Genomic DNA, 26,406 nt, shown 5'->3' with positions numbered 1-26,406 from the left:
AGCACTCGGCTGCCCGAGCCAGGGGCTTTTATATCATGTGGCCGGTTTACTTGCACATCAATTAAACAATCAACTCAGCTACCTGTCTCCTAACAGGATGCCCACATTTGGTCTTCTGTTCCTTTGTTTCCAATGTTGGTCAGAGGCTGGAACCTTTTTGTTCTTTGGAGCGCCCCCACTGCCTTGGCCAACACAGGTATTACACTGTCCTCTGAAACATAAGTGCAGGTTTTTTTTGGACAAGCCTGAGCAGTCTAGACCAGCACACCTTTAGTATACCATGGTTATAATTCCTTTGACAGATTCATATGTAATAGAGGTAGGCTGGGGGACCCCAAACCCCGGGTATCCACTGAGTTTTTTGACTCTTCATTAACCCGTTTGAGTAGTATGAACGTACAGATACGTTCACTGCTCTGGTCCTCAGGGAGTACAAACGAGGCGGTACATTCTGCAACTTTAAACTTGAATTACTGAGTACAAAACCCTTGATCATATTGTAACACTAGGTTTCTGTAACACCTTTTATTTGTCTCTTGCGCCCTCTGCCAGATATTGACTGAATTACATATAATTATCCCAGTCACAGAAATGTCAACAGTGTTTGTAAACTGGCAAAAATCACTCAGTGAGAAAGAAGTATTAGTAATAATTCTGAATTAAATTCAAATACATACAATTCTTCATTGAATTGGATGTCAGTGACTGTGTCAGTGAAGACATAAGAGAAGAATATTTACCATCAACATCAAGTGTCAGCGAAGAGGCAGCGCCAAGCTCTGTGTGTTGCTCCATGCTTCAAGGAGTATCATATGCTGAAGCATTAGACACTCTCACTCCCTCAGCCCCCACAACCTGGTTACCTGGATATGATTTATTCACGTCTCTCTCTCTTTCTTTCTCTAGTTCAGCCTTTTTTTTGTTAGAATATGTTATTGTGGTTGTTCCACCCCATTGTTTACTGTTTATTGTCTACCTGTTATTTTTTTGTCAAAACATTTCCTTATTACAAAATAAAAAATGACATTTATTTAGGGTAAAAATTATTTATTTGTCTGTATTTCGTCAGTATTCATTACATACAAACACATAGCTTTCAGCTTGTTATTACGCTGTACTTGTAATAATCAAGCACATGCAGAAGACAGAAAAGAACTCACTCTCATAGGACCAGCAGTGTATTTTTATTATTGGAGCAGTGACAGTGTAAATCAAGAAGTACATGATGTGTAATGTTCTTGGTAAGGCCTGAGAACACTCTTCATAGCAGAACGACAGTGCTGCACCAAGCTTCGGTTCTCTTGCTTGTCACGCTGCTTTGCTGCCACATTAAAGAAGATAAATGGAAGGAGTGGTACAGCAACATCTGTCTAATCTCTTGGTAATGGCTGTTATAAACGTTCCAGTCTAAAGAAAATATCATGTTCGTCGCCATTAATTATCAGCTCCGTGGGTTAATGCAATTCACTGACTTGTTTAGTGTGGGTCTGCCGTGACTCTGCTGCCATACGTGCCCACAAACTCAGCTCAGCCGCTGCAAGATATTTCTCATGACAGTCTGGGTTGGCTTAAAAAGACAATAGCCTTTATTTATGAGACGCAGTTCTCAAGATATAGCCTGCAATGGGTCGGGTTATCATGCGTCACCGCTGTGAAAAATATGAGCTACTTTCACTGCTTGTGACAAATAACCATGCACAACTGCACTTCTGATATGATGCAATGTAGTGCCTTGACTTAAAACATAATTTTACAAAGTACCACCCTATTCACCCAAGAAGGAACTGCTGCTTTTCTTTTTCACACTTCAGTTATACAGTTTACCACACAGGACCGTATGCAAAGTGAAAGATCATTAAATATTAATGGCTGGTTTCACAGACCCCGATTAGCTCTAATCCTGCACTACCTAAAGTTGCCTTGAGTAAGGGAGTGCAAGATTAGTACTACAGAATCTAGCCCTTAATGTTTTAACCTGATGAAGGTGCACATGTGGTCTGTAAGCTTGTGAACAATTTGTGGCACAAACGCAAGCCCAATGAAAAGGTTTTAAAATAAACTAAGAAACCCAAAACAGTTTAACTTGAAAATTGGCTGCACCACTGTAAAAAAGAGTTTCAAAATACATTCTGGAAAGCCTTTTATAAGTCATTTCAAATTCAATAAGAAACTGCTGTAAGGGCAGAATTGAACAAAGTGACTGGGTCATGCGACTGCCTTTCAAGCAAATCTCCAAGGAAACTGGCAAGACGTCTCTTTTTTCAAGACACTTACCCGATTTCAGAATTACTTTGGCACACCTGCACTGTGCATTCCTGAACGATTAAAAGGCAGTGAATCAAGGCTTTAATGTCACTTTTAGTTATTGACCATCTGTTATATAATTGATTTTTCTAAATTTAAGGTTTGAGGCTAGCTTTGAGGCCAGGTGGAATTTGCAAGAGGAAACTCAAGGTTTGTTTGCCCCGCTGGGCGGACTGTTTCATTGGAGCCAGCTTTGAGGGGAATACAGCAACACTGCTGTGATAAACACAAAGCTGTGAAGGGCTCAGACAAGCTCCAGACAAGTGTTAGACAGCTGTCCTAGTGTCGCCTCTGACTTGGAAGAATGGGAGGGTGCTGGAGCTGCTGAACCCAGAACCACTCGGAACCGATTGCAAACGCCAAAAATAGAAAGGGCAGGGATGGAAATAAGACTCCTACTGCATAGCAGCTTCAACCATTCCAGGTTTTACTCTGAGCTTGATTAGCCACAGTGTACAGGTAACAAGCTCAGGTGTGTCTTATTAAAGAGGAATGGATCAATCTGCCATGCAATGGAAGTCTTAGTTCCACCCCTGGTAAGGGACATATAAAGGGAGGGTATCAGAATCTACAATTTTAAGAGCTCAATATCTGCTCCCTTTAATTATATACATTGTAATCCCATTGGTTTAAAAAAGTCTGTCTGGTCTGGTTTAACAGGGCTGATGAGTACGAATCTGGGACTAATTTAGCATTAAGTAGTTCAAGACTGGTGCTAATCAGGGTCTGAAACCAGCCGTTGAAGCAAGTACTCTTTAAACTACCTTTTAAATGTACTGTACAACAAACTTCTGACCGTGTATAGAAGGATCAAGACTGCAATACTGTAGTGAACCCACCAAAGAAAAATATTTTTCTGTAAAATTAGTTTCTGTAAAACTAAATTTATGCTTTTTTTATTAAAAAAAAAATCATTCTGGATCAAGCCGGCCCAACCCAAACATGTTCCTGTGTGATGAAGGTGGGTCAGGCTCCTTTTGGAAGTATAGCTTTATTTTTTCGCAGGAATTCTGAGAGATTAACTTAGACCCAAAGGAAGCAGACAGTTTTCTTTAGAGCTCAGGAAATTCCTTCCCTTAAGGTATTAAAAAGAAGAAAAAAAACTTCAAAAGAAACACATTGCTACCGTGTATTTAAAAAGAAAGTTACCTTGAGCAAACAGCATCTGTTCTTTATGCAGAATGAGACGACCCACACCTACCCCTTCAGAATGTACATTCACAGTTCATCTGAAATCTATTAACTGGATCCCTACTGGGTCCAACAAAGTATTTGGATTTCATTTTTAACATGCGCTAGACATTATTTAGGGTTTTGCACACTAGAGAGGTTCATACTTAGAATCATAGTGCTTTTAAAGCAGGCAAAGTCAGGTGCTCACAGTAGTTTTCAGTCTTGCATTGCACCCTTGTATATTTCATGTACAGGATAAATTAATCCGGAGCTGTCGCCAGGGGCCAGCACGAAACCGGACAACACTGCATTTTGTCAGAAATAAAACGGTATTTGTAACACAAGGACTAATTCCCGCACTAACTGACTTATGTGTTTTGTGTTTTGTGTGGGTGTCTAATAAAAACAGGATTATTATTCACGGCGCAACACAGGGATTATAAATTAAGTAATACATGCTGCTGTATTACTTACCTACTTATTTACTGTTTGTTTTGCCGTCAGGCACTGGACTTAAAAACAAATAAAACAAACCTTTTCACCTGGATTACAATGGTCTGTCTGTTCTTTAATCACCTGTACCTGCACACAATCAACCACTTTGTGACACCCTCATACAAGTTTACTATAGTAAAAGCATAGCAAAGTGTAATAAATCTCAACGAAAGAATGGTATATCATAAAGCATAACGAGGTATGGTAAAGCATATTAAAAAACAAAGCAAACCAGGGTAAACTAGGGTAAATGCATAGTATAACATGGGAAAAGAATGGGAAGACTGCAAAAATAGCTTGCAAAAATACTGTAGTAAAGTTGTATAAGGGACCAGACTGATTTCATTCCCTATTCGTGCAGCAGGGAGCAACACTGTCTTCTGAACGAAAACTGACCGTAATTGTTTCATTCTATGTTATCCTTTGGAGGCCTAGAGCTCAGTTCTAATACAAAGTCTGCCTTCGGTTTCTTTTCTTTAACATCAGAAGAGTCTTCCCGGTATTTTAAGTTGTGTTTTTTGGAGATCCAAAAAAACATATCTGGTAACTCAATTAAAGTGGTGATTACAGAGAAAGCTATTGAAGCTCTCTCTGGTAATAGCTGGTTTGTAATTTCTAAAGCAAGGACTCTTGGCTTTTATAATGCAGGAATCACTATCTTATCCAACAGAGTCTATAGCACCAGCTCACAGCCTCCATAAAAAGTGGGAAAACTTGGTGTTCAGTAAGGGTTAAGGTTATCACAATACTCTAGTGGCACGATACGATATGTATCGTGAAACACAGGGTGGTCCTGACGGGCTGCTTGTCTGATGCATAATAAGATAAAACGATTATTTAACGACGGAGATAGAGAGAGTATGCATTCAAACCAACTATGAAACACACTGATTCTTCATTCAAGACCATTCAGTGATCATTGCGCTTTTGGTCTGGTGCCAGGATACAAAGATACTTATAGTACCTCTATCGATACTAGTAAGCACACCCCTGTTTATTTTATGCAATGCCTGAATTCACTGGCGGGGATTCACTTTCCTTTAACAAGCTATGATTTAATAAAAAACAGATGCCTGTAACCCGACTGTTCTACCTCTGTATTCCAGACGGCGTCCACAGAGAGAACACATTTAATTTACTAATGTGTTAAGCAGATTTAGCATTGGCCTGAATAATGGCACTTGATCATTTTAGAGACTAATTTCAACAAGCTAGTTTTAAACACAAGGGTTCTGGACTGGGTCCAGGGCAAGCTGGCCATTGACATGAATTACTGGAGAAACGTACTGTACCGTAAAGGTGGCAATGGACATACTGTTTACCTTGTAAAGAAGTTTGCACTTTAAACATGTTACCCCAACGGCAAAACCTGAGGCAGCTGCCTGTACAAGCTGTGATAGTAGAGCACTATGTTGATGAAAAAAACAATCGCAAAAACGTCGTACAATGAAACTACTTTAACATTCAGCAGGGCGAACCACACAGGCAAAGCAATACAAAAAGATCTACTCCATCAAACTAACTTCCATGCATGCAATACAGGTTCGTCATGGATGAGAAATATATCAGTCATTGTCAGATGTATGCTAGATACAAAGACAGGTATAGGTTAATAGAAAAACCAGGACAATGTACGGCTGCAGGATCCAGATTGGAGAAACGTGGCGCTACTCTATGAAACAGCCAAGCTGTGTGGAACAAGACTACCAGGTGACTGTTGCATACCAGCCAACATTTGACTGATGAAAATAGGTACACTATATTATTATTATTATTATTATTATTATTATTATTATTATTATTATTATTATCAAGGTTCGAGCACATTTAAGATAGTTGTTTTGGTTTTTAAACTATAAAAACGACACATCAAAAAATTACAGCTATAAGCAGGAATGCAGCATTACATTTTTCAGAATTGATCAGTGTTTATTTTACGGAGGGGGTTTAGTTTATCAAGGTAACAGCTATATTTACCTTGATTGTGATTTAGGTTTTTTTTTTTTTTTTTTTTGACAGAACTATGTGTTTGTTTCAAATTCTAGTGCAATTCCATAACATGAAGTTTGTTTGAAAATGTTTTTGACGGGTTTAATCACAACAAAGCACAGTCACTGTCAGCCTACTCAGAACAGAGTGGATTTCAGGATCGGGTTCACACCATCACTGTGAGGATCCGGTACCACAGGGAAACAGTCTGCATAGTACTGGACACATCGGTATGGTTGGAGGGGATGCTGTTGTGTGACGTGATCAGCTACAGCTGAGAAAAATCCACATCTCTCTTTGATCCCCAGTCATTCGTATGACTAGAGAGTACACAGAGCATCGGTAGAGTAATTGAAGTATATAGTATTAAGGAACACAAGTTCACTAACTGCAGTAGACTGAACTGAGCATGTATTAGACACTAACCTTGTGCAGATAGGAATAGGTTAACTTTCACTGGGTACCAGGACACTTACCTGTTCTACTCTTATCTCGTATTCCCCATTCAGTTTCTTCCCTCGAAAGTACTTGGCCCTGGAAGAGAAGACAAGAGAGACAAAGCATTATATCTGTGTGCTATTTATACTGTCTCTCTCTACTCAATAGAGGCACAATGTTTCATAAATCACTGCACTATACAATCCACTGTGGTCTAATGTGTAACACAGCAGCCCTGGCCTTGTCCATCTGATCTGGAACCATCTGATACTTCACTTCCAATGTGCTGTCAGGAGTCACGTAATCCTCCTGTAATGCATGCTTCTAAGTGTTTAGTGGTTACCAATATTCAAGTTGAGAGTGTATTTCTCACTTAGTCATTGCTGTGTCAAGCCCAGCAATGACTGCAAGAGACGGTACACTCTCAATTCGAACAGAAAGGCAGCCACCTAACACTGAGAAACATATTAGAAGTCATTCAATTCAAATAGAAAACAGACCAAAACATGATATTAACAGGCTCCAATGTGGGCATAACTTATAATACAATTAAGAAGTAATGTTATGAAGCACTAGAAAACTTCGATGAGCATGTAAATCTCCTGAAAATGCCAACAAGGCATTTTCATTTCACGGGCAAGTGACAAAAAAGGTTTTCATGCTCTGTTTTGTATTTGGTGCAAGCAGCAGTCTGTGGTCAGTGAGTCACTTTTGTGTTTTCAGTGCAGTCCTTCTCTGAAATGCTGTCCATTTTCTAAGACTTTTCGGCTAGGGGTGGGACATGTATTGCCCAATAACCCCACTTGCTTACAAAATATCCTTGTATTGGTGAATAATTGTTCCTTTTTCATGTCTTGGGTTGGCAGTCACCATAACACAAATTCTGCACCACCCTCCAAATGAATAAACACTGCAGGGAATGACTGCACTAGTGAGATTCTCATTCAGATCTTTGGTTTTACTACAAGAGGAGTTATAGATTCAGTGATATCAAAATATTTTGTAAAGTTAGGGGTCTTGTAGGTGATAAAATCGACATCTGTAGTCATTCCGTTTCAAGATCAAGTCTGGTGCAATACAGTTCAAATAAGTAGCTTTTTCTTTGATACATTCTACTTCAGTGTAAAAGAAAATAAGAAATGTAACAATGCCAGAATATTTGTTACAGACAGTATGCTTAGTTTTAAATCTTAATCTATTAAACATGAATTTTAACAGTGAAGTCATTATCCAAATACCGAGAAGAAAAGAGTGGTGGCAAACATAAAGTTTTGTCTGATATTAATTATAAAATCACATTCAGCAAGAAAATGAAGTTAAGGGGGTTGACAATACAGAGAGAGTGAGTTGTAGGCGCATCATAACCAGTGTCTAGTTCAGAGGGCTGCAGCTCGAGCTTTGTAGCTCGAGCTTTTCGGTCGATTTGATGGGCTGTTTGGCTGCATTCTGACCATGCATTTGACTTCTATTAATGTGATTGGCCAGCTGTGAGGCTCCTTGCAAACCACAACCCTATGAACTCGAAACAACCCTCAACTCAACTACCAGTCAATCAAGCACTTAATATCCCACTTACTTCAAATGCAAAAGTCAAATCATTCTAATACACCGGAACGGATATTTATGGCTTCTGGTTTTCAGGTTTTATTTCTGAGCAATTTGTCTGCCTTTGATGTTGTAATTAGGGTCATTAAACCATCTCAGTTGCTTAACTTAATCATGGAAAATAATGACAAAATAAGCTCAACTCTTTTCCTACCAATACATTCCTAAAACCACACTGATGATCGCTTTACCCTCGTTGCTTGGAGTTCACCCTCGCTAAACTCGTCATATAAAATGAATGATTGTGGTGATTCATTATGTGTTTGCATTACAAGGCACTACTTAAAATTCAGAGCAATTCATTTTGTGGCAAAGCAATGTCTAAAAGGGCCTAAATAAATAATTACAGTATTGGCCTTGCCTATATCTTTATTAGGGCAGTTCCTGTCCTAAATGTGTAAATCCTCTTATTTTTGAAAACCACTATCCAGCAAGTCACTAGTTTGAGGTGCAGGTTGTCTCCAAACATGGTATTTGAGGCCTACATAACACACAACCTCCTCATTCTCCTTGTTTTAGTAAGAAACAAGCTGTTCCCTTCCCACATTCAACTTCAGCAAGGAGGTCTGGCTTTCACCCAGTGCAGCCTCGTCTTCCAGTAATCCTGCCCCGCCTGGGTCTTGCCTTCTATGATGTCATTTGCATGGTTAATACATTTTGCTGAAGGTTTGGATGAAGAGGATGCTACTGGACATGTCCTGGACTGTGGGATGTAGTTATACTGTTTGGTACGGCCTTAGCCTCGATTGCATACACGTCTAATTCAAGAGAACCACATAATTTCTATACACTATGTAACATTTGTACGCAGTATACAGTAAAGCTAATCACTTAAAACACAAGCTTCCTACCACACTGCATCCGGACCTCAGTGACAGAAAACAGCTCTAACCTGACAGTTGTGAAAGACAAAAAGAAAAAGAAATAACACCTAATTACAATCTCGCTCTGGCCAGCCTGAACGTGACAGACTAGGTCAGAATATGAACAAAATTAACTATTTTAGCCTAACCTCACTTGTTATGTTAGTTTACTGAGATGCTTATAAAAGCGCTCAAATGAGAGGCAATGTGATATTTCCTATGCAGTGGAATGCTGGTGTATGGTGTAAAAAAAAAAAAAAAAAAAAAAAAAAAAACTTTACTGAGGTACACCATTGTAAAAGCAAAGCATAATACAGTGGTTTTCAACCTTTTCATCTCAAGCACCAGTGTTTCCAGCAGGGACCACCAGGTGAACCAGTAACCAATCTTAAACTGCTGTTGTAAATCAGAGACCTACCCCATTACAAGCAAGTTTGTGTCTGTACTCACTTGTTTGTTGCCTCATTCTGCTGAATGGTTAATCTATTCATGAAATCTGCATGTTTATATTTCATATTTTGCAAGTATTGTGTATGGAATTGATGATGCACCTTTAATTGTGTAGAGTTGTACAGTAATATGGAGACAGCATGCTGCAGCTGCCATGATCAGTGTTAGTGACATTCTGATCTGATAGCATTGAACACAGACAGCTCTAATGATTTACATACTGTTTATTCTTCAGTAAAAGCACGTTTGAATTGCAGTGAGTTCGTTCTTCTATATTACGATATTAAATACACTACAGCAAGCACATTGTCATATTTTCATTAGCATAATCGGAGCTAAATTTCGTTAATGTTTTTTTTTTTTTGGTTTACTGCAATCAAGTAAGCTGCAGTACACAGTACACTTCCTAATTACAGTTCCAAGTATTTCTGTGTGTTCTGCTGTCACGTTTTTTAAATGGTCAGTTTAAGAAACAAACTTTCTTTTCCCTGCAACAGCCTGCTTTATACTGCCATACTGTTTTACATAATGGTAACAGTGCTCATGATTTACTGTGCCTGCTTCTTTGGCTGAAGAGATATTAGCGCATCTGGAATCTTGTGCAATTAAATCATACTTAAACTGCTGACGGTAAACAGTGTAACTAAGTCTATTATATCTGGGAAGCAAGTCGCAACAGACATGTTGACTCAAAACTTTACTTAGGCACTCTACAATTTGACTGGCCAAAGACAATATTGGTTTATTGGAGTTTTTTCAGCTTGGTACGGTAACCTTTTCACTTCCTTGTTTGTTTAATTCTTGCGCTTTTTGCTGCATTACAGCCATCCATTACTTTCTTTATTTTAAGTTTCCACTGCATTTTGTTAAGGTCTCGTGTGCAATACACAAACCTTAAGTGTGTTTGTATCAGTTTCTGTTCTTGTTCTATGATTCTTAAATAACTGTTCATTTTAAGTTATGTTTTTTTTGCACATCAGTACTCACACATGTTTGGTCACCATCACAACTGTTGCAAGAAACCGAGGTTCCTTATTCTGCTGGTGTTAATATACCACTCTGCACTTACAACCATTTTTATTTGATCAAATTGTTACCGTACTTATCACACTTCAGTTTATTAAAACGTGACAGTTCTTTTATGATGACAGGATTCTTCAAAACACAATGCTCCCTTAATCGCACCATCGTAATGAATCAATCTGTTTGTACCACTGAATCCCAGAGAAATGATAAATTATGATGCAGGGCTCCACTCTGCAAGTAAAATGGTTACAAATGCAAAAACAAAAACATTTTGACAACTGTTTTTTAGGGGTTTGGCACAAAAATGCTGCATCTCCCTTTTAAAAGCAAGTGTCAATATTTACGAATGTGACATGACATCGGTGTGTGTGTGTGTGTGTGTGTGTGTATATATATATATATATATATATATATATATATATATATATATATACGTCATTTCCCCAGGCTGGGCGTCCGTTTATGTTGAATATACAGATGCCTTGGGGCCTTCAACTCTGTATATCGAATGTATACGGATGCCGTAAAAGGCCTTATTTCATTTATAATTCAGGTAAAACAGTGTATTGAAAAAAAAAGCATAAATCATGTTTTGGGCAAAAATTTATTTGTGCTTTTTATTAAATATCCTTACACCAAATAAAGTAATCCCATGTCTAACTTTGAACTACACACTAAAGATGAGTAAATTAATCCAATTAAAACATGTAAAAGGAAGCTGAGAAGGCACCCAGTTGTTTTTTTCTTCTGGTCAGTGCAGACACACTGAGAAGAACAGACGTGAGGAACACAAATTTATTCAACGACGTCTCGGATTTCAGTAATGTGTTCAAAATCTGTGTCAGAGAGGGGTGGATATTGTGCACAAGTGTGTTTTTGTGTTTTTCTTTAGCATTTACAAACCACTAAAAATACATTATTTGAAGTGACAAAGTTGGGGTGAGAGCATAAACACAGAAATTTGTATTTATTTTTTTTCTGTTTTGCTATCTTCCAGTTCATATAATTGTTCTTCATCCAAATTGGCATGTTTCAGTTTCATAGTCACAGCTGTACATCTGTAAGTGAGTGTGAGCAAGATGGCTACCGATACTTAGTTTAAATAATGTGAGCCAGCGCAGTGATTCAGAATATGTGACAATCTCCAACTGTCTGTATCCATCTAATATACGGACAGCTGGAACTCATCTCTCTTCAGTGTCCTGTCAGTGGTGATTCTAATGCAAAGCCTTTTGAAAAGTGAAGTTTTGTTGTGATGCAGCTTGCTGCAGCTGATGCTGATTGGACAGAGACATCAGTGAAAGGTCATAGCCGATAAAAATGCAGACGGCCAGGATAAGACAAGACAAGACTGTGTGTGTCAGGACTGAACAGGCCCATCTTCGGGGAGATAATACGAGGTTTCCCAGGAACACAGAGCCCTCTCAGAGGAGTGTGGAATTTTAATGACACCCTTCTCAGAAATGTTCCCCTGTTGCAGCCTGTGACGCAAGAACCATCTAACCATCCCCAGGCTCCAGTTAATACACCAGGATCACTCTCCCTTTCATGTCTGTACTATAAACAGAGAGCTGCTTATAAAATAGTTTGCAGTGGGATAATATATTATTTTTGTCTTGTTTCAGCAGTTTATTTCAAGTCGAGTGAAGTTTCTCTACCTGGTTAGATTGCTGACAATATGTGACGGAGCGCGAATGAATCCGAATCAAAAATCTCCCTCTCGACCAGTGAGGGCACTGTACAACAGGAGCTGCGGGCTTCCTACTGAATGGTTGGGCAGTTCATCCTGGGGACAGTCGGGAGCCGGCCATTCAGGAAGAGGGCGGCGTTACGGTACCTGGAATCATCGCCCTAGTACGATGAGCAAAGTTTCAGTCATGAATTGGAGGAGACGTGATTGAACTAGCTATCAGAGGGGGCGGGGCTTAGGGTACTTTAGGGGGACGTGACGCCGTAATCGGCTCCTTTGTTGTGGTTAATGGGAGGAGACAAGGACGGAATCTTGAATGAAGTGTGGGTTCATTGAGGAGTATTGTGTTTGTTTTGCCAGACGGCTGATACGAAGCTGGAGCTGCAGCAAGAAGCCCGGACTTGAAAGCACACGAGCACCAGCACTCAGAGCACCGCACCTGCACCAGAGCACCCAGTTTGGAGACGTGTTTTTGTGTTTATTATTTCGGGACTGCAACCCCTTTGTTTTGTAGCTGGTAATACCCATTGCTGGGTAGAACCAGCTTTATTATTTTGGGTCCAGTTTTCACTGGCAATACCCATTGCTGGGTAGAGCCAGCTTTATTATTTGAAACCCGGTTTAAAAAGGGCATTAAAAGAAACCTGACCGGTAGACTTCGTGTTTGTCCTTTGTTGGAGCACCTCAACTCACCTATACACCGGAGCACTACAAACCACTTTGCCACACAATAAAATGGATTTTAGGTCAAACAAATACAGTAGAACCTATGCTTTACCACGCTTTCACTGTGCTTTATTGCACTTTGCTGTGCTTTTACTGTGGGAAACTTGTATAAGGGTTAGTTTACCATGGTTTGTTTTTTAATATACTTTACCATACCTTGCTGGTCTTTACAATGCTTGCCTATGCTTTCACTGTGCTTTATTACACTTTGCTATTCTTTTAGCAAGGGGAATAATGCCTGGGTGAGAAAATGTATTTTGTACAGTCTATTTGTTCTACCTGGTAGGTGCACCACTTGCTATTTTGCAATAGTCATTTTCATTAGTTCAGTAGATGAAAATGAAAAGGCTTAAACAGTAACACCCCCCTCCTGTTTAATTAGCTCATCACTGCTGCTCTGCCTTTCATCTGTAAGCAGATATTTCTTTAACCTTGTGTTTTACCACATATCATGTAATAAAAGGAAAGAACATAGTTGTTTTACTTTAGCAACTGGTTGCTTGATATATATATAAAGATGACACACATGTATACCACAGTAAAAGCATAGCAAAGTGTAGTAAAGCATAGGTAAGCATTGTAAAGATTAACAAGGTATGATAAAGCATAATATCAAACATGGAAAACCAGGGTAAACTATGGTAAATCATACTACAACCATGGCAAAAATATGGGAAAACTGCAAAAGACTGGTAAACTTTTCTAAGGGATAGCTGCAGCTCAGACAGTCTTATAATAAGATGTCAAACAGCTGCTAATGAAGACATTTAATCCACAGAGGGTTGTCGTTATTAAATTGTCACTGGATTACTGCCTGGCACAAGTTCCCACATGGCTTGGCATTTCATTTTCAAACACGTCAATCAAAGATTTCTTTAAAGGCAGGTGAGAGTTTTGTTATAGCACAGGCAATTAGAAAGCAGTTTTATTAGAAAGCTCTTGGACTGCAAAGTTTCCCAAAATAAGGACATACCCAGAGAAACTACTGTCGCCTAACAAAATAAAAAAACTGTACTGGTGCATAGCCCACTTACTTACTAAATGCATCCCAAAACAGATAATCTGATTGTCAAATAGACAATAACGCCTTACCACCGCATCCTCCAGGCATCCCAAACAAAGTGTCCCTGGTTTTGAATATGCAGGGTCTTCTCCATCTTGACCTTCCCCTCCAAAGGTTTTCTTGCCTGTCTTCAACAAGACCCAAGTGTCGCAGCATCAAGAAGTGTACCACAGCAGCCACCCTGAGGCCAGTGACAGGTCTCTGAAGGTGTGTGGTTTTATATAGCTCTTAATTACTCGCTTCTACAATGGTATGCACCTTGTAAGAGGAGGTGCAAAGTTTTTGGAGGGTCAGCAATTGCCTAAGTGCAAGGCAAAATCCTTACATCTCATTTTCATGTTTATTTGAATTCCAATTCAAATGTGTTGAAAGACTCAATATTAATCGCTCTGCTCTTTTATAAATGATATTGTGTATTTTCCGTGGCTTGATATTGGTGGAAGTAAAAGGCTTCTGTCAAAGCCACTGTATTCGTTTTTAATGCTGGCAACTAAACTCGAGTGGTAGAGTACAAAGAGGAATCTCTTTACTAGCGAGGCAGTATAAGATTATGTATACACTGCCATTTCCTTCAATATCACTGGAGATATCACAACCACTGAATGAAGCAGATGGCACCTGAAATTTAAAAACAGAATACACTGGAGACTATGATAAGGTTTTGAAAGGTTCTATTTTGTGATCATGGATTAAGCACATCACACTTGATTGATTTTATGATAGTTGTGAAACTGCACTGGTGCAAAATGAAAAACAACAAGGTGGGCATGCTGTCCCTAATACCACAGGGAAATCTATGGGTATTAAACTCATCTAGTTGGGGATGGATTGTAAATGAAACCTTAAAGTGACTGCAGCTAACAATATAATCCCTCACATCGCAGTTGCTCAGTTTGCTTCACAGATATTAAATGCGCAGTTTTTAAAGAAACAGATATTTCATTTTTATTATTATTATTTTCACACATTTCATTACATATGGTTAAATAAATCTCTTTAGTATATCCTTGGACAGTTCACATTTAACCAAACAACATCATCTATTATTGACTGACATACTTTGTAGCCAATAACATTCTTTGACCCTGAAGGTAAAATTAACTGGGAAGTGAAACAGTAACAGACTTCCTGAAATTAAAGCAAACAAACTCAAAACTTTCTTCAACCTGGTGTACTGTAGTACTAGATGTCATATTTCAAAATGAAAATCCATGATTACTATAACTTGTGTTTCTGTAAGTGAATGAAACCTCAAAACAGATATGATTTAAGAAATTATTATGTAAGCTACAACCACTTGAAATCAGTAGTGGTTATAGACAACTATCAAAAGGAGAATTCGCAACATTACTCTGGAGAGATTTCCCTTGGATTAACTAAGTGTTAAGTGTGTGCGGGGAATCAAACAAACTCTAACGCTTTCCATTACATGAGTCTAGGTGTTAAAACTTAATTCTGATATTGGACTCAGCTCTCACAAAGATAAGCACCAACTAAGACATAGCTTCTTTTACTGTAAACTAATGTAATCAATCTGTGTTTCCTTCCATCTAATGCTGTAGATATCCTTCTGCCTGGTGTTGATTGCTGAAGTGTAATGCTGGCTCCAGGGATCAGTCTATTTTGCATCCCTGGCGCATTCAGCACACACACACAATGGCTGCAGTGCTGGCTCCAGGAATCAACCACAGGGCGGCCTCCCTAGCGCATCAGCACGACAACCGTCTGGACTGAGCTGAGTCGGGTACTTACTTACTTACAGCTTACTCACCTTCCTTTACATCAACTATTTTTTTCTAGTGTGCTTGAGGTCCCCAAAAAATCTTTTCATCACAACCAGAGCCAGTTGCTGCCCCTCTCTTCACTATGTGTCGCAACCCTTGACCACTGAATCCGATGTCTCTGAGAAATCGGGTTGTCGAGTGTACCACAAATCCTTGACAACCCATCTCCACTGGGTAAACCTGGACTCTCCATCCTCGCTGTTACGCTTCAGCAGCTAGTTGAGCGTACCTCATCCACAGCATCCTCTCATGGCACTGTTAACTCTACCAGGTGAACAAGGTATGCTAATCCAGACCACAAGACAATATCAGGTCGAAGGTTAATGGTGGCAATCTCAGGTGGAAAAAAAAGCAGTTGTCCAACAAGTTTTGGTTTTAATACCTTTTCTTGGTGGCTGCTCCCCTGGATAGAGGAATGTTGTTCTTCATGTGTCACATATTGCTGACATTGGTGGAAACTTGTTGGTTATGCTGCACTTGTCTTACAATGCAGCACCTGGTCATGAAGCCAAGTAAACCATCCTTGGCTAAGACCCACCTTACATACTGTCTAAATGTGTCTTAAATGTAGCTGGTGACGAACACAAAGGACACTACGGATCGACCACATCCTCTCCTTTCCATAGATTAAGGTTCTGTGGTGATGGGAGAACATCATATGTTGACCCGATAAGGAAACTGATCCTGCTCTGTTCCATTGTCCATAGATCGCGCCAGCCGATCTTAAGTTGTTCCACACTCTCCCATCTCATCCATTCTCCCTGCGTGGCCTGGGAAACTGTCTTTACGCACCTCATCCTCTCCTGAATTTGACCTCATTGACGACCAGCTTCCTCCGTTGAGCTGGGGCTGCTTTGTGCCATGTAAGAGGAGCTGAACTGAGACCAAGACCTCCTCTTCCATGCGGTACTTGCTCCATGATATCATTGATATGAAGGACAGCCTTTGCATCTTCTACAGCTTGCACTTAATTCTGGTTCTCATTTTTAATTAATAGTTCTTTGATTGGAATAATACCATAAATCTTTCCTGCCACATAGATCTCAAATGTTACCGCAAACAAAAATACAGCATATATAAAAACATGAGATCTGCCAATACACTGGGTAAGACAAAGTCAGCTTGCCTTTCATTCTGTTTCATTTCCAAGTAATTTTATTTCACCTTGTCTTCAGGGTCAAAGCATGTTACTGGCTGCAAAGCATGTCAGTCAACAGGGGAAGCAGCTGGTTGGTTAACGGCAGGATAGAACACAAAGGAAATCCTTGAAAGTAAGACTTGCAAACATTGATCGCAGTAGCAGATATCAGATTTAAAAAAGATTGTTAATAAACAATCGCCAATCATATTAAAATATGGTTCCAGAATATTTATTTTCGGTCACTATGCTGAAAACCATGCAAAGAGACAAATATAAAAGGTGAAAATATCCATACATATGGTTAGCACATGTAGTTCAATGTGGCCACACGCTGGAAAGGGAAGGTGCAGTGGTTGAGCAGCAGTAAGTTGTTGTTGTTTTATATTTGTTTAACGTGAAAAACAGTAATAGTGCAAAAGGCACTGTATTTGAATAAATTCAAGCTGTAAAAATCTAGTCAGTCTAATTATTTTGTTGGCTACAATACAAGCTCATTAGGAGATGGTGATTGTCAGGAAGGAGATCTGATGGCCAACCTGCACAGAAACTCCACAGTAATTACACTAAATAGGTTTCATTCATCCTAGGGCAGACACGCTGTGCCTGTTTGGAAATATGCAAGTAGAAGGAACCCTATTATCCTGCTGTAATTACATCCTATTAAGGAATGGTATCAAAGGATTCCAATGCACTTCAAATATTTTGGGATATTTTTTTTTTGGTTACCATGGAAAGCCGAGATACCGACATTATAGTCTGTTTGGCTATTCAGAAAGCTTTGAGCATACCAACTAGGTTTGATAAAAAAGAGAGACACAGATAGCTGTACAGGACATACCTTTCACAATATTCACAATCTGGACCTTAAGTTTCTCAGTTATTCTAATTGTTTTTACCCCGATTTTCTCTTCACCTTTACTTCTGTTTCTCACAGTTCCTGACAGAGTGAATAGACATCAACTGGAAAAGGACACATTTGTTAATGGATTGGAATTACTGCTAACATGATACTCTGGAAGCCAGTTATTGAATGTAACAGTTGACAGGCTTCAGTGTGTTGCTGTCCTGACCAATGACACAACAGATGCAAGCTAGTTTGCTGTGCAGAACCACTAAAACAGTTCTGTGATATGTTATTCTTGAATAAGTGTTTTATAGTTATAAATACATAGTCTCCTTAGCTCTGTGGCAGAGCAAAGCTCTGCCCTTTTAAATTGGCAGGGATGGGGTTAACTTCCCCTGCCTGCCTGGGTTTATTATGTTCAGGTGGCTGGGGTTGATTAGTTGATTAGGTTGATTAACGATCAATCAGCGCCCAGCCACCTGATATAAAAGGAGGCCTCAGCTTCTCATTTGGGAGAAGGGAGCTGAGGAAGCAGGTTGGTGTTTGTTTTGTGGTTTTTTTGAATTTTCTAAATCCAGTGAAGGCATTGCCCAGCCTGGAAACTTTATTTTTGTGAGTTTTGTTTTTGCTTTATTTGTGTTTGAGTATCTGTTATTTTGCCCTTGTGCACTTTATTTTTGTTTATTTATAATAAAATAGTTATTTTTTTGAACTGCAGTCTGTCTCTGGGCCTCTATCCACTCGCCAGCCTGCCACAAGCTCATAAAATCTTTTAATCTTATTGTGCCTCATACAAGTAGCTCATCAGGACCTTTGTATGCATCGTGATGCACACCGTATCAAAACTGCATACTGTGAAATGTATTATATTCTGACATGTGTTTTGACCTATTTATGATTCATGCAACCATTCTTCATGAAATTGCTCACATATTGTTTTTAGGTGACTTGACGATGAGTTCTGGAGCTGCTCTTTAGTTTTAGCTGCTCTCCATAGTCTTTATATCTTGAGCACTAGATGGCGCTGGGTATTACTTCTATCAAGATGCTGGTCTACCATATGTTGCAAAGGCTATCCGATTGCTTGAGCGGGGTCCCTGGAGTGAAGCTGTTCGATATCATATAGCAGCAACAGCTTCCATGAGTCCCTAATCTTTCAAATCTAAGTATAAAATACAAGCCAAGAACCAAAAGATCTTTAGCTGAAGTGATACTATATCCAGTGCTTATAATGCGAAGCATGTCCATCCTAACAGTTTTGGTCATTGTTTGCAGAGTTAGAGATCCACAATGGAGCTTACTCTTCAGTTAAATAAAGTGCCAGGCTGTTAAAGGTTAACAGCAGCTCATAAAACAGCAACCAGGCCTGACTTTCCCAACCGCTTTGCAGCCAAAGCTCCATAAATCCCACTCGCCGCTCACTTTGATCAGACTGGAAATGGCTCGGCTGTTGCTGCCTGTGGGTTAAATGAATCGCTTTCGGTTTCCATTGTTCGCTTTTAATTAGAAAGAGGACAGGACTGATGTGGTCTGCCATTATTAAAATAAATGGAAAATGGACTGGGGTACGAGTTCCACGGCAGCTTTCAATAAAGAGGTGCTAAATATGCTGGCTGGGGCTTTATTTCAGTGTCTACCAGTTCCCAAATGGAAAGAAGCATTGTAGACCCGGGGTTATCAGCTCTCCAAACACTTACATTGAATATCACGGCGGTGTATGTTTGTAGATTGTGGTGAGGTGTGCATTAATCTACTTTTAATCGACTGGAATCCCCCTGTTGTAAATGTCAAAAGTATGTTACTAAACACACACACACGCACACACACATTACATTAAGTGTCAGACAGTGGCCCTGAATATACAGTCTTCAAGAGAACAGGCTCTCGCTGTCATAAAAAAGTAGGTCATCGTGATGGAACTGAATAGGATGTGAAATAGTGAAGCAGACTCTTCTCTTGTGAACCCAGTACATGTATTAGCACTAACAACATTACCACTGGTCCCGCTTCTCTTCTGCTGAAGAGATTTTGGTTCTTTGATTGTATTTTATACATAGGCTTGGAATATGTCTTCAAGACAACGCTACATATAAGAAGCTGCTTCCTGGTACCCAACCCCTTCATGTATTTTTGCTCAAACTCACACTGCAGCGGTTCAGCAGAAATTAACCTGATTGACTTCCAGCACAGGTGCCAGGATGAAGCAGTGTAAAAATTATTCATGCTACTTTGCAGTTTTCACGTGGTTATAATATGCATTTACCATATATGGCACCAGCTTCCTCTAAAGACACGGTGATCGATATAGCCTGTGTTACATGTATTTGATTGCTTGAGCTGGATGAGTGACGTTATTAGGTACCAGGAAACAAACACAGATAAGTTGCACTGTATCTGCTACTTCCTGGTATCTAATCGCTTCCTGTGTTGTACTGCATTTCAACCCCACTCTGATTCCTCAGCTGCAGTCAGCTTTCAGATGCTTTGAGAATGTACAGCTATTCATCAATAATACTAAAATAACTCGATGCTAAATATAGGGAAGGGGAAATGGGAGCCCATTTCTCAATGGAAACATCTTCTGCTTCACCCTTCACACGTGGAAAGGTTGCTGCAGAGTGATGCTGGCAGACTGAACTGCTTTTTAAATACAGGGTCCAGCGCTAGGAGCCCTTCAACAACAGTAAAGATTTCCAGTTCTATATTCCGTTTTTAAACTCTCTTATTTCATGCCAGTTATTTAAATTATATGTCAAATGAGTTCAATGATGTGTTTTTTGTTATTACTGTAATTTATTTTTTGTTATCAAATTAAATTATATTTTTGAAAAACTGTAATAAAAATAACTAAAAGCAGGACCTGGCAAAGGAAGTTCTTGATTGTATTTTATACATAGGCTTGGAATATGTCTTCAAGACAACGCTACATATAAGAAGCTGCTTCCACACAATATAAACAATGTCTAAACATTAATTGAATACCAGAGAGGATATATGTGTGGTGGGGTCAAGACGTATGGGTAGCTGATGTAAAAATAGTGTGCCTTTGCTACTGTACACTTAGGAGACAAAACAAAATTGTTATGTTGTGTATGATTGCCACCTGCTGTCGGTTCAGTGTAATGCAATTCAATACAGCCTAACACTAGCAACAAGACGCTTCAAGGCCAAATGCGACTAAATAATGCAGTGCCTAAATTCTGCAAATAAATAAATAAAATAATGTATTCTTTCAAACTGTCTGTATGGATGGATGTCATAGAACCATTCTCCTGAGAACAGCCCATGGTTGGAAATACATTGCCTTCAGCAGGTTTTTAAAATGTGCCCAAAAGCTTATTAGACAAAACTGGAAAAAAAAGCGACTCGGCAGAATAAAAACAACTTTAAGAATAAAGATGAATTTTAAAATGGGTTTAAATTAATTATTAGATTCTGTCTCAGTCAGTTTATTGAACGTTCTTCAATGTAACAGCATGTCCGAGACACAGCCAATAAGCAGCCACTCATGTTCAGCCCCTTTGGAGTCATGTTAATTCACGTCTAGCAGTTCACTAAACAGAGTTCCTTCTTTGCGACATCTGGTGGGGGGCCTTTGTATGACCTGTAAGGTCTTACATGGTCTTAGGCCTTCTCATCTCCTGCCTGTGGTCATTCTCTGAGATCGGAAAATGCTAATTTTTTGACAGTCCCCAAAACTCGTTTGAACTCTGTCAGAGCGAGGGCATTTAGTTGCCCCTTTGTCTTTGGAACTTGCTCCCGATTCACATCAGGAACGCAAGCACAATTTAATCTTTTAAATCTGGTTTGAAAACGTATTTGTTTGGGTGTGTTTATTTGTAGCTGGATTATATATTAGGTTTGTTTATATTTCTTTTGTAAACCACCCTGGAATATTATAGAACACTTTCTTTGACAAATCCATAAATGCTTTATATCAATCTGTAGGTATCAGCATTTAATGTTTTAATGTAATTTAAAACCACTTTACAAACTGTACATATAAAACACACACACACACACACACACACACACACACATGTTTATTATACATTACTATCTTATTTCTTTTGGTAACACAGTATGTGTCATTGAGATGAAGCGACAAGTTTTCAGGTCCCAGTAATGTATAGACTGTCAGCATTAATATACCAAAAACATTTTTATTCATTCAGATATATACAGTGGCTCTCAAAAGTATTCACCCCCCTTGGATATTCTCAGTTGGATTTAGTTATGGGCTTTGACTGGGGCACTCCAAGTCATGGAGCTTTTTGTTTTTAAGCCACTCCAGTGTGGCTTTGGCTGTATGTTTGGGGTCATTGTCCTGCTGGAAGATGAATCTTCTCCCAAGTCCCAGGTCTCTTGCAGACTTCATCAGGTTTTCCTCCAGGATTTCTCTGTACTTTGCTGCATCCATTTTGCCCTCTGTCTTCACAAGCTTTCCAGGCCCTGACACAGAGAAGCATCCCCATAGCATGATGCTGCCACCACCATGCTTCACGGTAGGGATGGTGTTCTCAGGATGATGTGCGGTGTTAGGCTTGTGCCAAACATAGCACATAGCGTTGAGGTCAAAAAGCTCTATTTTGGTCCCATCATACCAAAGACTCTTCTTCCACTTGGTCTCAAGAGTCTCCCACATGCCTTCTGGCAAACTCTAGCCGAGATTTGATGTGAGTTTTTTTTCAACAATGGCTTTCTTTTTGCCACTCTCCCATAAGGCCAGTTTTGTGAAGCACCCAGGCTATTGTTGCCGTGTCTCCCAGCTCAGCCGTGGAAGACTGTAGCTCCTTTAGAGTTGCCATAGGCCTCTTGGTGGCCTCCCTGACTAGTGCCTGTTCTAGACAGATTCACAGTTGTGCCTTATATTCTCTCCATTTCTTAATAATGGACTTTACTGTGCTCCGGGGGATATTCAATGCCTTGGCAATGTTTTTATATCCTACCCCTGATTGGTGCTTTTGAAGAACCTTATTCTGGATTTGCTTTGAATGTTCCTTCGTCTTCATGATGTAGTTTTTGTTAGGAAATGTACTAACCAACTGTGGAACATCCCAGAGACAGGTGTATTTAACCTGAAATCATGTAAAACACCTTAATTGTACACAGGTGGACTCCATTCAACTAATTATGTGACTTCTAAAGACAATTGGTTGCACCAGAGCTTATTTAGGTGTGTCATAGCAAAGGGGGTGAATACTTATGCAATCAATTATTTTCTGTTTTGTATTTGTAATTAATTTAGAACAATTTGTAGATTTTATTTTTCACTTTGACATTCTGGACTTTTTTGTGTTGATCAGTGGCAAAAACTCCTAATTAAATCCATTTTAATTCCATGTTGTAACAATAAAATGTGGAAAAGTCCAAGGAGGTGAATACTTTTGAGAGCCACTATAAGTATGTAAAAAAAAAAAAAAAAAAAAAAAAAAAAAAAGTACCTACAAGAGAGTTGAATTTCACTAAAGAGAAGAAGGTTGGGTTGGGTTGGGTGAATTTTGGAGTTGTGTGTGAGGTTGGTGGTGAGTTTGTGCAAAGTTAATATTAATTCTACAACTATGTATTCTATATTTAACTGCAATGTGGTTTTGTAATTGGAAAACAGCTTAGCTGTCCCGTGTTAGTTTAGGGCCTGGGAAAGTTTAGTTAGTGCTCTGTGATGGAGCTAGGCTGTTTTGTGTGTTTTCCTGCCTTGACATCAGCTATATATATATATATATATATATATATATATATATATATATATATATATATATATATACACACACACACACACACAGCCTATAGAAAGTCTTCACACCCTTGAACCTTTGTCAAATTTTGTTGTGCCAGTGCCTCAGAGTTACATTCATTTAAAGGAGGATTTTTTTTCCACTTATCTACACACCACACTCCACACTGTTAAGAGGAAAGAAGTTTTTATTGAGAAAAAGATAATATATTAATTGGGTAAGTCTCCACCCCCGTGAGTTAATACTTGGGTGGAAGCACCTTTGGCAGCAATTACAGCTCTGAGTCTGTTGGGATAGGTCTCTACCAACTTTGCACACCTAGATTTGGCATTATTTGACCATTCTTCTGTGTGTGTAGCATTCTTCCATTGTAGCTTTGGCTGTGTGCTTTGAGTCATTGTCATGTTGAAAGGTGAACTTCTGTCCCAGTTTCAACTTTCTTGCAGAGGGCAGCAGGTTTCCTCAAGGAAACAGTCTCCTTCTTGCTCAGTCATCCAGTTTGGAGGGCCAGCCTGATCTAGGCAGGGTCTTGGTGGTGCCAAACACCTTCCACTTCTTAATAATCGTCTTGACCATGCTCCAAGGGATATTTAAGGCCTTTGATATTTTTTTTATACCCATCCCCTGATCTGTGCCTTTCAACAACTTTGTCCTGGAGTTATTTTGAAAGCTCCTTGGTGCTCATGGTTGAGTCTTTGCTTTGAAAGCAGAGGGAACCTACAGAAACTGCTGAATTTATCCTGAAATCATGTGAATCACTACAATTTATCATAGGTGGAGGCCACTTAACTTGGTGTGTGATTTTGAAGGCAATTGGCTACACCTGAGCTAATTTAGGATTGCTACTACAAGGGGGATGGACACTTATCCCATCAAGCTATTTCAGTTTTTAATTTTAATTCATCTTCCACAAATTTCTAGAATTTTTTTTCACTTGAAAGTTGTGGGGTAGGATGTGTAAAAAACACAACTATTTTAATTCCAGGCTATAAGGCAGTGTTCTTCATTGCAAGGCCCGTGGGCCACTGGAGGCCCCTGGTGGACTTTAGTGCGGCTCTTGACATGCAGCCCCCGACAATACACAAATGTGAAAAAGGCGGTGTGGCGGCCCTCACACTGATGTCTCATCGACGAAAGTGGCCCCCCTCTGAAAATTTGTGCAGAACACTGCTATAAGGCAACAAAAGGTGAACATTTTGAAAGGGGGTGTAGACTTTCTATAGGCACTGTGTGTATATATATATATATATATATATATATATATATATATATATATATATATATATATATATATATATATATATATACACACACACACACACACACACACACACACACACACAGTACCGTGAAAAAGTATTTTCCTCCTGTCTGATTTTCTGCATTTTTGCATATTTGACACTGAATGTTATCAGATCTTTAACCAAAATCAAATATTAGATAAAACAGACCCTGAGTGAACAAATAACACAACATTTTGATACTTATTTCATTTATTTATTAAAAGAACATCCCATTTATTTATTAAAAGTACAAAATGCAACATCCAGTGCCCCCGTGTGCAAAGGTAAATCGTACCCTTACACTCAAAAACTCACCTTTAGCAGCAATAACTACAACCAAATGCTTCCTGTAGTTGTTCACCAGTCTTTCACAGAACCGTGGAGGAATTTTGGCCCACTCCTTCATGCAGAACAGCTTCAACTCAGTGAGATTTGTTGGTTTTCGAGCATAAACTGCGCCTTTCAGGTCCTGCCACAACATCTCAATGGGGTTTAGGTCTGGACTTTGACTAGGCCATTCCAAAACATTAAATTTCTTGTTCAACCATTCTGATGTAGACTTGCTTGTGTATTTCAGATCATTGTCTTGCTGCATGACCCTGCTGTGCTTCAGCTCCAGCTCAGATGGGTGGCCTGACATTCTGGTATAGAATTATCTGATACAGAGCAGAATTCACGGTTACTTACATGATGGCAATTCGTCCAGGTCTTGATGCAGCAAAGCATCCCCAAATCATGACACTACCACTGCCATGCTCGACCTTTGGTATGAGGTTCTTACTGTGGAATGCAGTGTTTGGTTTTCGCCAGACATAACAGGGCCCATGTTGGCCAAAAAGTTCCACTTTTGACTCGTCTGTCCATAGAACATTGTTCCAGAACTCTTGAGGATCATCCAGGTGCTTTTTGGTAAACTTGAGACGAGCATTCATGTTCTTCTTAGTGAGTAGTGGTTTCCGCCTTGCTAACACTGAACACTGACCTTAGCAGAGGCGAGAGAGGCCTGCAGATCCTTGGATGTTGTTCTAGGGTTCTTTGTGACTTTCTGGACGATTTTACGCCTTGCTCTTGGAGAGATTTTGGCAGAACGGCCACTCCTGGGAAGATTCACTACTGTCCCAAACTTTCTCCATTTGGACAATATGGGTCTGACTTTGGTTTGGTGGAGCCCAAGAGCCTTAGAAATAGCTTTTTAATCCTTTCCAGACTGATAGGCATCAACAACTTTTTTTCCAGATGTCTTCCGGAATTTCTTTTGATCGTGGTATGAAGATTGCATGTTTGATTACCTTGCACATCAAACAAATGAAAGAAGCACCAAACTTTGGTGTCATTTTTTCTCTCAGACTCTCTCTATATACTACTACCACTCACAAAAAGATCTGACCAAATTCAATGTGAAAAATGTGCAAAAATCCAGATATAGATAAATACTTTTACTTTTATAAAAAAAAAAAAAAAAAAAAAAAAAACATTACTTTGAAAAAAAGTAAAAAACAAACTGTGAACATTTACATTTCATTATTTTTTCGAAAAATACAAAATAATACATCTAAATATTTATACAGTTCTTCTGAATCATCCTCTACCATGAATTCAAAAGTTATGCAAGTAACCATCAATATCCTACTCAATTTTACCAGGTCCTGATAAACATTTCTGATTTGGCTTTTTCTACTTTTTAGGATGGCTAATTTTGCCTGCTCTAAAATGAAATTTGCCAGTTGAATCAAACACTTTAGTTTTTTTGTAAATTTGACACCAGAAAAAGTCTTTGTAAAAGTTAAATTCAAATTT

General features: G+C 39.2%; 1 protein-coding gene across 2 annotated transcripts in view; it reads right to left on the bottom strand.

Annotated features, from left to right (window-relative positions):
* Positions 1–26,406, bottom strand: part of LOC121319518 (synapsin-3-like) — a 223,186-nt gene that overhangs the window by 157,528 nt on the left and 39,252 nt on the right. For both annotated transcript variants that reach the window (XM_041257035.1, XM_041257036.1), the window contains exon 3: positions 6,438–6,495. In XM_041257035.1, the coding sequence (XP_041112969.1) occupies positions 6,438–6,495 (58 nt within the window). The remainder of the gene's footprint in view (positions 1–6,437; positions 6,496–26,406) is intronic.

The sequence above is a fragment of the Polyodon spathula genome, chromosome 8, assembly GCF_017654505.1.
Source record: "Polyodon spathula isolate WHYD16114869_AA chromosome 8, ASM1765450v1, whole genome shotgun sequence".
NCBI lineage: Eukaryota > Metazoa > Chordata > Actinopteri > Acipenseriformes > Polyodontidae > Polyodon > Polyodon spathula.
The sequence above is the reverse complement of the archived record's forward strand: the minus strand, read 5'-3'. Positions and strand labels throughout refer to the sequence as shown.